Source organism: Hydra viridissima, unplaced genomic scaffold, assembly GCF_058129835.1.
Source record: "Hydra viridissima isolate aposymbiotic clone 2 unplaced genomic scaffold, HvirCarnegie_v1 scaffold_14, whole genome shotgun sequence".
Taxonomy (NCBI): domain Eukaryota; kingdom Metazoa; phylum Cnidaria; class Hydrozoa; order Anthoathecata; family Hydridae; genus Hydra; species Hydra viridissima.
The window spans coordinates 2,879,997-2,895,000 of NW_028324313.1; the positions used below are offsets into that span (position 1 = coordinate 2,879,997).

Consider the following 15,004-nt stretch of genomic DNA (forward strand, 5'->3'; position numbering starts at 1 on the left):
CCCAGAACTTTTTTGATTATCATCGGAAAATAATGTGAACGGCAACTTTTTTTTACTAGGGGCCTGGGGAGAAATCACATATTTTAGGGGAGTGCCCAAGAATTTCCTTGTTCAAGATAGGTAACTAAGAGGCATCAGGCATACTCAAATTTCTAGTATGTTGATACTGGTGTCCAATGAGGATGACTTGCAAAAAAAGGGTAATTGGAGCTATACCAACCCCGCCCCGATCCCTAACTGCCCCCTTCCTAGAACTACGTCTCCTTTAATCATAATTTTTTTTTGTTAATCATAAACTAGATCAAAATTCATCGACAGATTTCAAATTTCATCAAAAAATCTCTTTTCGTTTAAGATTTATAACCATGCAAAGCTTAAAATTACATCCAATTACCCCCTGAAATAACTTTAAATGGTCTTAATTTTTAAACGAAAAATTTTTTTTTGATAATTTTTGAAATCTGTCGATGAATTTCGATCTAGTTTAATAAAAAAAAACAAGTAAAAAATTGAAAAGGGTTTTTAGGAACTATACCCTAACGGGGATTCGGGGGATCGTTTCGAACACCACAAAATCATCCCCATGCCCCTGTATTTAGATTTTCAGAAATGTTTGTGATAGATTTATCAATTTTTTATTAAAGTATTTTAAAATGTTTGTTTAACATTGAAATTTATAGGCGGATATGTAGTTTTCATTACTTCCTTTTTAGATTTGTATTAAAAACGAAGCAAAGCAACCTTTAATTATCAACAATAAGTAAAAGCTAGCAGTTGCTAATTATTAATAGTTGCATAATAACTCCTCACACGCGTTGAAATACGAACTGAAAACTATGCGGCTGTGTTATGAAGGTAATTATAACTATGTTGATGTTTAATTTACTTTAGTTAAAATTTAGTTACGTTATTTTAGTTATTATAGTTGCTATACATATAGTATAAAATTTAGACCTGAATACCAGAGTTATCAGAAGGAGAAAATGTGAATGTTTTATTTGTGAAAATGGGCGCAAATCAAAAATGGAAAAAGTATTGGTCCCCATGGTTGAATGTATGCCGGGAAAACTTGTTAATCAAGGCACTGAAGATATTTCAAATAAACCTGCAGAAAGACTAATTTTTCAAGATTGGTATGCCCAAGTGGGACAAGGAATTTCACATCCCTGAACGAAATTAGAAAGGCAAAAGAGTTTGACTGCCATTGTAAAATCAACATCCCCAATAACGCAAGGAAAAGTTCTGTTAAGTTCTCTCAAAGATTTAAGTACAAATGACTCAGGGAACACCTTAACTTTGAAAACTTTTGGTCCAAAGCAACTCACTGTCTCTTTCGGAAAGATTGAGGCTAAGAAACCTTTCTTTTTTTTAGATAAATTGAACAAACTTCAATTAAAATTACATGCCAGGTAAGTTTTTGTTGCTTAAAAATACTTTTAAAAATAATTTTATGAGTTCAAAGCCAATTTTTGTAATAACTTCATTATGATTTCTAAGTAATAGCAACATGATTGAACTTGCACAATTTCTGAGAAGTGAGGCAGGACGGAAAAGTGTGGAGCCTGGTTTCAATATTAAACTGATTCAGAACAATGAAATAATTGGAAAATTATTCAATGGTGATAAACTCCGATTGCTATTAGAATTAGATGAAAGCAAAGAAGTAAGTAAACTGTTACCAAAAAAAGATTTTTTGATAACTAGATTGCAATTTGTATCATTCATTTTGATTTTTTATGAATGTATGGTTGGTAGAAAAAGACACTCCTATTGTGTATTGCAATGACATTAAAGAGCTTGTAGCAATGGTACTTCATCATAAAAGTCAAGGAACAAATGATGTTGATATCAAATTAGGTGTAGCTGGAGGCAGGGATTCCTTAAAGTTACACTGTCAATAAACCTAAACTATTATATTGGCCATTTTGCCTTCATTGATCGAAAAATACCATAATTTGCGGTTAATTTTGGATAAATTGAACATTTCATCCTTAGATTACACAGTATCTAAAGATTTAAAGGTTTTTCTTCAAATGGTTGGAAAACAGACTGCAACATCATTAAGGTACTTTGAGATTTTGAAAAAATAGCTCATGGTTGTTTTGGAAAATCATTAAGCTCCACACATGCCAAAGATTTAGAGGAATTTTCTACGAGCTATAGAAATCTAAGGGCTGCAATTCCTTTGAAAGTGCACATAGTTGAGCAACATATTATTGAATTCATTGACATGAAAGGTGGATTTTTCAGTATGATAAATAATTTTTAAATTTGATGAAAAATCATTTATAATATTAGTAACTAAATACTCTATTTCAACAGTTGAATCGTAAAATTTGTATAAATTACGACGAATATTTATTTAACAAACTTGCGTTTCTTTTGCACTTCTTATATTCTATAGGCTTAGGTTACTAGACCGAACAAGCTCTTGAATTAATTCATCAGGATTTCAATCAGTTTTGGCGAATGAGAAAAGTTGGAGAGCACAGTCCAAACTACATAGAGGGGTTAAAAAACGTGGTTACTGCTTACAACTACAAGCACTTTTAAAGTAGCTTTCTATTTGCAGGAGTGTAGTTTGTAAAAAGTAAAATATTAAAACTCCTATGAACAAACGTTTAGTATGATTTTGAAATGTAAAGTATCAATCAAAATCTAACCAAAAAGACCAGAATTTTTTTTAAAATATAATTAGTGATTGTAGAAAACCCTATTCGACCCCTAATAGACATACCTGACTTTGGCTTGTCATTCTGTCCGTCAACCACTGGTGGCTGACATAAAAAAATAACAATAAATCACATCATAAATTTCTCAAAACAAATGAAATAATTGTATATCGATACATTGTTATAAAATAAACCTAAAAACGTGAAAACAAATTTTGGACATTTTAAGTCTTTTCATATAAGTCTCTTCTTTTTAAAGTTTTTGGTTTCTTTTGCTTTAACCGTCTGGTCAATAACCGGGTACCCAGGTATCCATTCCAGTTTCCAAAGTAGAATTTGTTAACTTCCCTTTAAAATATTTTTATGACTGCTCGGATCCCCAAAGTTGAAGTAGTTTGACACCACTTTTTCGTCAAAATTTTTTGGAATCAATCATTCAATAGCAGTTATTAACTATCAAACTCGATACCTCCTCCGTTCAATAACCGGGTACCCCGGTACTCACTTAAGCTATTATAAATGAAAGCTGGGTTTATACACAATAATAAGACTGTTTATTAAAGTATTTTTTTTATTTAAACACATTGCCATAAAAAATAACAAAGAAGTTAATTATTTAACACACTCCTCACATGTCGTGGTTGAAACACAATTCTCATCACAAATAGGGAACTCACATATCGAACATGATTTTCGAGTTTTGCGACGTTTTTTAAATTCGCTGGTGAGACAAACATGGCATACCCCAGTAATCTTTTTCCTTCTGGTTGAATCGAGTTGTGCCTGGGGTTTAGAAGATTTAGATGCTGTTGGTTGCACATATGGATTTATTGCTCGACCAAAAAAACTTTAAATTGCCACTTTCGTAGTAAACTGCCTCATGATTTGTGGATTATGCGAACGTTTTTCAACAAACGGAGTACACAGCTCTCTGCCCAGTTGCCAATAAAACAATCGTCGCTCATATGATTTTTTTGGAAGCACTTTATTATTCTCATAATAAAGGATATATGCTGCAAGGCAGGTAACATCGAGAATATTGTAGAAAAATGCTAGAGGCCATCTTTGAGTTAATCTTTTAGTAGTGTATCTACCAAGCATTTTATCCATTGTATCAACACCAGCTTTTGACCAGTTGTAAAATTCAATAATTTCTGGTTTTTTCTTTGCATCATCACCGATCTTTGCTACCTGATGCATTGATGATAGCATAATCACTGCTTTATTTTTTTTGGGCACATAACTACACATGGTTACTTTTTCATGAAAGCCAAACACGGTGGATAGTTCTTCTCGTGTTTTCAATGCAGTCATTGCTGGTGGAATGCATGTCTTATTTTTCTTTAAATTGCCAACAATTGTTAGATCCCAGGATAGTAAAGATTTTGCCAATGACAGAGTAGTAAAGTAATTGTCCATTGTAATGTTTCTACCGGATCCTTTGCATTGTACTACCAAGTCTTTTACAACTCTCTCACCAACATTTTTCTCACGACCGGCACTTGATTTTCCAGTGTAAATCTGACCTGTGAGGGGATACGAGTTTTCTGCATCACATATCCACCATACTTTAATTCCATACTTGGCTGGCTTTGATGGAATATATTGAGTGAACTTAGTTCGACCCCGATATGGGTAAAGTTGCTCGTCGATGGTCAGGTGCTCTGTTGGGTTATAATGTTTTGCTAAATTACTATTAAGCATTGTCCAAATGTCTTGTATTGGAGTAGCTTTATCAATCTCCATGCGTTGAGCACGAGTATTAGCATCATCAAATCGAATAAAACGAATGATGTTCCAAAAGCGATTGATGCCCATTGCTGCACGATACAATGGATATGAGTACGACTGCCATATATCCTTTGTATTGTCAGTATTTGAGTTGTTGGCGCCGGAGGTTATCAAAATAGCCAGGAATGCATAAAATTCCTGAAGTTCAAGATTTTGCCACACTAGTTGTTTTTTCATTGGATTTTTTTCATTATATGTTGTATATGTTAAGTTTGCTTTTTTATTCGTATGACGTATAATGATATCAGCCATTTCTGGAGTGAAAAATAATTTGAATGTGTCTAGAATTGACAGCATGTTCGTATTTCTTTTAGGCCCACACCTCTGTCGCACAATATTATGCCTTGCAACTTGATGTTCACTTTTTGGTATCTCAGTCCACTTAGTACCATCTTTTGCTAGCATAGTTGGCCCACTAACTGGCGTTTCTAATTCACTTTCTTCATCTTCTTCATCGTCATCTTCTATTTCACTTTCTTCATCTTCGCCGAGTGCATTCTCATCAACTTCTTATAAAAATATACACAATATATAAAACATTATATTTCAAAATCATTGTTGCATGATAGAAAATAGAATTGTAAATTACCAGTATCATCAATATCCGAAGCTGCCACTTCACTCTGGTAAAAAATCATCATCGTCACTATCCAACACGTGGCCATTGCCAGACTCTTCACCATCAAATATTTCGAAAACATTTCTATTGAAAAAAGTTTTCAGTTTATTATTTTATTTTTTGATTAAAAGTACAAAACAATTTATTCAAAAATAAAACAAGGAAATTACTCATTACCGTTGAAAACCTAATTTATCCATCGTATTTCCATAACTCCATCCATCATCCATTACTCAATACGATTATTTACTTATAGTATTATTACTTTCTAATAAAGAAAAAAAAACTTCTCTTTTTCACAATAAATTTTGAACATTATAGTTTTGTTCTTTTCACTACACAGTTGGTGGGTACCCGGGTATCCAGTTATTGAACGAATGGTGAAATTTTGGTTATTGACCGTACGGTTAACCAAACGCTCAGAAAAAATTTTTTTGAAATGGTTAATGACTTTTAACGGGCATAGATCTTTTTATAGTGACTAGTTTTTTTAATTATTAAAGTTTTAAATTATCTTTCTGAACAACTTACTGTCCTGATAGCCATATTTTCGATTTCCGACACAGTATGAAAAGTTCCGGATGGTTAACACTTTAGATATAGCAATTTACCTGAGTTTTTTTCACAGCAAATAATTTGGCTAAATTTTGTTTCATTTTTAGGGAAGAAAAAAAATAAAATTCTGTTGTTTTTTTAAGTTTTTAATACATTAACATACATATCGCCTCAACATATTCACCCGACGGTGAAAAAAAAAGATAAAAGACGCCGCAGGTGTAAATTTTTTTTTTTTTTACATTTATATTTGAAACATGAAAGGATTGACAAAATTTAGGAGATAAAAAAGAAAAAGCAATAAAAAAACTCGCAAGCGAACTTTAAGGTCCTAGTGACGCAATATTTCGCCTAATCAAAAGCTTCACTCAAGAATTATGGTGAAACTGATCTTTTTTTTTTTTAATGAAGATAAAAAAATAACAAAATATAAAATAGTTTAATGAGATTATTTTATATCTGGGCATTGGCTTCTGTAGTATAATTTTCACGCAATGGTCTTGGATTTAGTTGCTTCCTTCGATGGTGCTTATTCTCTAAAGCCTGAATTATTTCCATGGATTTTGCTGGCAGTGCAGGTCTAAAGTTGGACTTATAATTCTCAAGGGCACACGACTCTTTATTTTTAACAAAGTGTGTTTTTCTAGTTCTGCTTTTTAGTAAAAATTTATTTTCCAAATCAGCTGAGTGTGAAAAGTTATTTTCCAAATTAGCTGGGTGCAAGAAAATATTTTCCAAATTACTTGAATATATTGAGTTATTTTCCATTAAGTCGGATGAATGGAAAAGGTTATTGTGAACATAGTGTTGCTCGTCAAAATGGGCATTGGAAAGAGATTTTTCTAACGAATTGGTTCCAACTACGTTTATAGTATTAACATCATGATAAGGCCTAAAACTTTCGTCAGCACCCCGAATTTTAGACGCGACGTTACTTGAGCTCTCATTCAAAAAGGAGGGGAACAATCGATTATTCGCTTGAAGTTCATGTTGAATTAGTTGGGCTTCAGAAACACTAGATTCAGCAACTGTAATTGGAATTTTAGTTAACGAGTTATTATTGGAAAAGCCAGTATATTCAGCCTGCAACCGAGGATAAACAAATTGCGTAGGCTTGTTTGCAAGACTTTCCCGGGGTAAAGTTAAATTATGACCAGGTTGTCTACCTTCTGATAAAGGAAAATAGTAATGATCTGATATAGCAGGCAAACTACGAGGTGCAGGGTGTTGTGATACATGATAAATTGACAGGGAATTGAAATAGGCGTTATAATTAGAAGAGTTATACGGCGGTAGGTTGGTTGAAAACGGCTCAGGTGTAATATAGGAGTTTAGGGCATGATTGAAGAATACGGGGGATGATATAGGTAGATTTGCGGTGTATTGAAAGTTTTCAGGTAAGTACGGTTTCTTATACGGAATAGAAGAGGAAGAGCTATACTGGGGGATGCCAGGACCTAAATAAAGTCACTAAGTAATTATTAAAAGCAAAAGTAAAAAAAACTCAGAAGAAAAAATATCAGGAGAAAAAATCAACATACCGTCAGCGATCGGAAGAGATGTTGTAAATCTGGGATTTGTATAACAGCTACGATATCTTTCAAAGTTTTTGATATTGTCATTTACAACAGAGCTACATTCATTTTCTTGCGCCAGCGAATACGAAGAATAGCAATTATTTTTAATACAAGATGTAGTCGCAAAATTCGGCAATATAACAGGTGTTCCTGTTAATTTTAAAAAAGTCACATCACGTTTGGTGAAGTCAATATCATTCTTTTTACATTCAAACAGACTTGAATAGTTTCTTTTGTTAGAAGTTAATCTAGTACAATTGGATGTTGCGCTGCCTGTATTCTGAATAACTGGATTTATTCCAGGCCCAATACTGTGACCCGAAAGTAAATGATTTTCAAGAACTTCTGGTAGAGTGAAAGATATATTGCATTTTCGACATGGATATATACGAAAACTGGAAATAATTGCTGGTGAGCACGGCAAAGTATCTTCATTATCTATAGAACTAAATCCAGCATTTGAAGTAGAATCAACTTTATGGGATTGCAATTTGTCTAACTTTTTTGGTGATTCAACTAAAGAACATACTGGAACTTTAAAAGAAATATCTTCAGAAAATATCAATTCTCCTTCTATTATAGCTTCATTAATTTTGCTTTTGTAACAGTTTATAGTTTTTTCTGCTGCTGTTACTGATATTGGTACTGCATTTATTGTTGTTGCTACTGCATTTATTGTTGTTGCTATTGCATTTGTTGTGGTTCCTACTGCATTTGTTGTGGTTCCTACTGCATTTGTTGTGGTTCCTACTGCATTTGTTGTGGTTCCTACTGCATTTGTTGTGGTTCCTACTGCATTTGTTGTGGTTCCTACTGCTTTTGTTGTGATTGTTGTTGCTGTAATTTTCGTTAATGCTATTGTGAGTTTATCAAGATTGTTCAGTTCTTTCTCTTTGTTTACAAATGAACTGCAGAAAGATTGTGTATCCTCTTTGCAGCTTTTGTTTGTATTGTAATCATTAATTAACGATACTAAGGACTCTTTAGCGTCTTCCAAGCTAACTAAAACTGCTGCATCGATTTCACTTTCCTCTTTTTCTGCTTGAAGAGATTCTATATTGGGCCCTGCTGGTTTAATGAGTAGTGACTCTCGCTCTTCTGAAGTTGATCTTGAGCAACTTTTAATGTGTTTCTTTAAAGATAAATTGCATTTGAAAGGTTTAGAGCAATTTGGGCAACAACTCGTTTTCTTTGTCAAGATTAACTTTCTTTGGGCAGAGATGCCAGGAGCAATATCATTTTGGTAGGGGCATGCCTTCAAGTGGAAAAGTAAAAGTTTTTTGCTTTTAAAGTGGATAGAACACTTCATACATTGTAATATTGTGTTTAGTTTTAGGGTATCTTTTCGAATCTGGACAGTACATTTTTTGTATGGGGTTTGTTCACAACCTTGTTCATTGTGGCTAGAAAGATCTTTAGCATTAAGAAAGAAGTTTTGACAAGAACTACAGTTCTCAAAACCATGTTCTTTCGAATGTATATCTGGGTTTTGGTGGTTGAAATCTTCATGAATTATATTATGCTTTTCTTGCATATGCTTATATGTTGCTACTGCTTGACCTGAACAATAATTACATTCGGTACAACAGAAAGGTTTTTTAAGAGAATGCCCAATAAGATGCATAACAATATTGTCATATGTACAGCCACAAACATAACAAAGATGATTACTAATACAATTATCATCTGGGTTTTTAATTATATTCTGTATTGACACCTTGCAAACCTGAATATGTCTTACATAAGACTTTTCTTGCCTAAAGCCACGTAAGCAGCTTGGACAAGAGAACACATCTAAAGTTTTTGAATTAATACTTGTATCTGAGACAGAAAAATCACCATCTTTCTTTCCCTGATGAAATGTCTTTTTAAAGTTGCAAAGATGGTTATTTAAATCTTGCTTGTTAAGATATACATTAAAACAGTTTTTACATGAAACAAGATGAAAACTATTAGATAAATTTTTATGCTTGACTTGTAAATGATCAGTGAATGTTTGTTCTGACATACAAGTAAAGTCACAGTACTTACATATAAATGGATTCTTTTCAAGCAGATTTTTAACAACAAAGACTTTTTTATTTTTCAAGATATTAGTTGATGTTGATAATGATCCAGGTGGTATACTTTCTATCCTAAGCAATGGTTTAAAAATTGGTTTCTTGTTACAACTTTCCTTAACACAGAATTTGAAACAACTTGAATTACTATAATTTCCACACAAAATGCTTCCAGATAATTTTACACCACCTTGCTGTTTTTTCATACCACTTTTAAAGATTTTTCTTTTAGCAGAAATATTGCTGTGTTCAGTTTGTATATGATGCCTGTATAGACTTTTCAGAAGAAAAAACTGCTCACAATATTGACATTTGAACCTGGTCAAATTACTTTTTTCATGATGACCAATAAATTTACGCTCTAAGCAAGATGAAAGATGATTATCTAATCGAAATTTACTACGAAGCTGCTTTGAACAGAAAAAACAGGAATAGGCAAGCTTTATTTTACAAATATGTCCGTGGTTTAATAACCTTGCATTATTTTGAAATATTTTGCCACAATTTATGCAAGAGTTTTCGCCTTTTTGAAATGGTTGAGTGCATTGAAAAGAAGCAACATTATTAACACTAATTTCCATTGTTCTACTTATTTCTTTATGTTCCTCTGAGTTATTAAATTCTTCAGATGCTGGAAAATCAAAACCTTTTTCAAAAACTATGTCTATTGGCATTTTCTTTTGTAATAAAACTTGGTGTTGTCTAAGATGATCTTGTGATGGGAAAGGATTCTCACATTTGCTACATATATAAATATCAGATGTACATATAAAACTGATCAAACCATGGGTTTGCTTTTTTATTGGTTTACCATCTAACATACCAGTACACACCTCTTCATGCTCAACAAGCATTTGATGACACTCAAACATCCTAAAGCATTTGTTACATGTAGGCCTTGAACGATGTTCACATTTTAAATGTTGATCTAAAGCCTGTTTATTGATAAACCTTTTACAACAACTATCACATGAATAAAGAAATGTAGGTAGATCCTTGGCAAATAATCTTGGTTTGTCATTAGCACTTGTAAACAAACAGATCTTCTCATGCTTAAATAGAATGAATTCTGTCGGAAACTTGTGAAAACAGTACTGGCATTTTAGGAATTTCTTTCGCATAGATTTCAGTTTATTAATTTTTTTAGATAAAGGTAGAAATTTGTTTTGCAAGACTTTTTGTTTTAAACAAGCTTTTCTCCCTGTTTTATTTGAAAGTTTGGAATGATGAATCTTTCTTAGTAAAGAAATACTAAGTTCCATCTTCTGAGCAATTTTGATTGATTTTTGGCTGGTGAAAGAAGAGGAACTGCCTCCTAGAAAAAGACAACAGTAATTGAAAAGTCAATAACAAAAAAGTAAAGCAGCATTAAATATAGAGTAAAAGGAATTTCTTATGCAGGTATTTTTAGTCTAAAAGTTTTTTTGATTTATTATGCAGGTATTTTTAATCTATTACAAAAAATGGTACATCAATGACCAGGTAAAACAAAAGCACACTATCGTTACAATTTTTTAATAATGCTTGCACTTATTTTTTTTGTAAAACTTTGAAGATAAACTAATTAGCAATATCAAATATTGTGAATACTTTAATTCTTTTACATTAATCTTTTTTATTTTCTGATATCGTTTAGAGAGTGTCATTACCCATCAATTCTTTACCTGCCCATCATGAGTGAAGAGCAGGTAAAGAAAAAAAGTCTAGTGAGTGTCTTAAAAGTCATTTAAGACACTCACTAGACAGTATGAAAAAATTTGCCTAAAAACTATTATTAAATGGAGGTACAATTAATGCTAGAAAGGTAATCAATCATCCTTAAGTAACTTTATGCTAAAAGTTCTTTTAATTTTAATATCAGCTACGGTATAATTATGGTAAATGAGGACAAAAATTAATTTTATTGCAAATGAAAAATTCATTAGAGGTTTCCATTTCCAATGTGCTAAGCTAAACAAAAGTTTTGTAAATTAGTAAATTAGTCAACAATTCTCCTACTTCTGAACTAATTTTTTAAATAAATCATCAAATGAGTAAAACTTAGTATATATATATTGTGTCCACCATAGAGCAATCGTATGGATAAAATCTATAATGCTCATAGTTTCACAGAAATTGCATTATTGAAAAGGAATACTTTTTAAAATTAAAAGCAAGCAGTCTTCAAACATTAATGAAACCAAACTAATCAATGATCTTTAGTATTTCTTAAAAAAATCATTCAAAAGAAATTATTGATTTTTTTTTTACCCATGCAATAATTGAGCTTACAAAGTGAACAAGACAAATACTGGTTGAAAAAAACACAAACTTTCTATTGGTTGAGAAATATATATGATAAAGAATAAGAATAAATGTAAATAACAAAACTAAGAAAACAAATTATCTATGATATGAAACATCTTCACATTTTTGACTTAAAGATTAAAATTCAAAAATTCAAAATTAAACATTCTTAAACTTGTTTAACATTACCATGGTGATTATTGTTAAACAAATTCAATCACATATTATCAAATGCAATTATTTAGAGTTGATTTATAGTTCTAACTTGTTATATAATGTACAAACTTCACAATTTAAACAAGAAAAACTTAGGATTCAAGTATATATGTCATAAGGATATTATCCTTATATAAGTAAACAAAAGATCTTACTTTATTCCAGTTTGTATACAGCAACATGCAAAGGTTTAGAAATGATACTTCAAAAAGATGAATTGAATTAATAGAGTCTTTACTAAAAACTCCCAAAACTATTTTCATCCATCATGTTTTATAATTGGCGTTTGGTACTTCAGATCAAATCTTTGAGTCAGACAATAGCAAATACACTTTAATAAGTATAAATACAAATCAAATTGTCAATAAAAATAGCAAGGACTTTGATTTAATGCCCTAGTGAATTTTTACCTACTTGTCTGAAGTCCAATTTAAATACATTCAAGACATACTTTAATGTTCCTTGCAGAAATAAAGGGGTTTTGTGCTGGCTCTCAACTAAAGAAATTTGGAACTATGAAAGTTTCACTTTGTTTACCAGAATTGCTAATTACTTTGTAATTCAAAGACAAATTTTTTCATGGATCAGTTTTAGACAAATGAGTTTTCTATTGCTTATTTGAGTGATTGTTCTTGGTCTTCCTGAAAAATTATATTTAATAAACATCCAGTTTTTTGAAATTGTTAATTAAACTGGAATTAACTTAAATTTTACATTTAATAAAAGTTACTTTTTTAAAACAAAAAAATTGAGTTAGGTACGAGTCAATTTCTATGAAAATTTCAGTACAGAATCAGAAAACAAAAATGAAAAAATAAAGTATTTCTTAAACATATGCATGTTACTGTTTTGTGTTGCATTATAATTTATGAAAAATTTAAGGCAGATATAAATAATTCACAGCTTTGTGAAATTACCAGATTTTCTTTTTTCAGCAGAAAAAATACTTTCCATTTCAGCAACTAATGAAGAAGTGCTTTGAGTTATACTATCACCATCTTGATGCATCAGTTTAATTATTTTTATGCTTTCATGTTGCAATAAATTCTCTTTCTTCAACAGTTTTTCTTTTCTTAAAGACCAATTATGTAGATGCCGCAATACTTGTAAAGACATTTTAACTATACTTTAAGAGACACTTCACCATTGCACTATGAAAAATTAAAAATCATTGTATATGTATGTATGTATGTATGTATGTATGTATGTATGTATGTATGTATGTATGTATGTATGTATGTATGTATGTATGTATGTATGTATGTATAAAAGTATAAATGTTGCCTCATAAAATTGAACTTGTAGGACAAACTTTGAATGTTCATCATATAAAGAATGAACAACTTTCCACATTATATCTGAAGAATTTCCACCAAACAAAGTTTGTCATTTTACCATAACTTAACTAAACTAATACTCGGTAAATCAAAACTTGCACTGAGTTTTTCGTAAAATCCTTAACTTATCTATATAGAGAGCTAAACAAAATACCATTAGCCTTCAGATATCAGTCTTTAATATTAAAAAATCAGAACTTAAAGATCAAATAAATAAAAAGATATCAGATCATGTATTTACATTTAAATCTAATATGAAATAGTAAACTCCATTTCTCAGCAAATCAAAAAATCTAACCAAAATAAACTTTTACTTAAATTGCGATTAAATTCTATATATAGCATGTAAGTACTTTAACATAATTCATTTTAAAAACATTATGAGCAACATCATGCCAATATGCAATTTTTTTCGACTAATATTTGGATAAATGTAGTACAACTAAATAAAGTATCATGTGCTAATTTTTCCGATTTTTCATCATGGCTGGGTGAACCAAAAGAGGCGGGAACTCACAATTTTTCTCGTACCTCGTAGTTTTTACTTCCGACTTCTTATTTTCAAATTATTTAAATACATATAAGTATATATACATGACATTTATATGCATATATGTAATATGTATATAAATATATATATAAATATACTTTTTAGTATGTATACATGTACAGGGTGACAAGAAATAACGGAAACAATTTTAGAGCTATTAAAGATATTTTTGTATTAACAAATTATAGCTCAATTTTATTAATAGGGTATCGTTTACTTCATATTAAACTTGCTTTTTTGTTTTTCAGAGTTTATTATTAGTAAAGATTATGTTAAAACATAGACATTCCGAAATTTCACTTTATTAGGGAGGCGAGCTTCAATGTGATAACTCTAGAGCATGAAGGTTGCCGAGCAAACTTTATCGAAAACAATTCAGTTCAAAAAAGAGTTGGATAATAAGGTAACAGACAAGAAAGAGGTCGAAAGCCTTTCGTCCGTACGTCTCCCTTACATAAAATCATAAAAACAGAGTTCTACGGAATGCAAATAAATCAATGAGAAAGATTGGTCGTGACATCTGTGTGAATTGCGAAGCAGTACAATTGATTGTTGAGGAGGTTTTAGGACGAAAGCCTTAAAAAATGCATAAAACGCAGCTGTTGACGAATGATAATAAATCCGTTAGGAAGGAAAGATGTAAGATGCTCTTGAACAGGCTGTAGGGGACAACTGGGAACAAGTCCTTTTTTCAGATGAAAAAATGTTCACAATTCAGCGAGCCTACAAACCTCAAAATGATAGGATTTTCTCTCAAGTGCCCCTAGAAGATACAAGACAGGTCAAACGCCGTCAAAATCCAACCTCACTTATGATCTTAACCCCCTCAAAAGTTCAATCTAATCAATTTTAAAGAAGAGCTTTTGTTCTAAATCCCATAAAAATTTGGAGTCTTTAAAAAAATATTTGTTGAGCAAATGGGATAAAATAAGGGAGGAAGCGCTTCAGCCTACGGCTCCTAATTTCTGTAAACGTTTGAAACTCTGCATCATATCTAAAGATGGACGTTTTGAACACCAAAGGCTAATACACTAACACAGTTTCTACAACGTCCTTGTTCTTCAAACAAGAAATCATAAAGTTTTAAGTCAAAATTTTTGTTTAAAAGTTTTGAGTAGCTATTTCATATTTTGAAGACATAAATATATCAGGCGCGGATCCAGGAATTTGTAACTGTGTGACCAAATTTTATTTTCACGGTTGAAATTTCGATAAAAGACCGATATTTTAATATTTCTTCGCAGCATTTATTGATTGAATAAAACGTCTGTAACGTATAATAAGAACCATTGTGGCCATGGCAGGAATCTCTATAGCCAAAATCCGTAAATTACGGCAGAC

At 31.3% G+C, this 15,004-nt stretch overlaps 1 protein-coding gene across 1 annotated transcript; it reads right to left on the minus strand.

Moving 5' to 3' along the window:
- Positions 1-5,767: 5,767 nt before the first annotated feature.
- LOC149878827 (uncharacterized) lies at positions 5,768-13,183 on the minus strand. Its single transcript, XM_090071853.1, has 3 exons — positions 12,694-13,183; positions 7,179-10,589; positions 5,768-7,094 (listed from the first exon to the last, which is right to left on the minus strand). The coding sequence occupies exons 1-3, from the start codon at positions 12,890-12,892 to the stop codon at positions 6,091-6,093; spliced, it is 4,614 nt and encodes a 1,537-aa protein (XP_089927979.1). The 5' UTR covers positions 12,893-13,183; the 3' UTR covers positions 5,768-6,090.
- Positions 13,184-15,004: the final 1,821 nt, after the last annotated feature.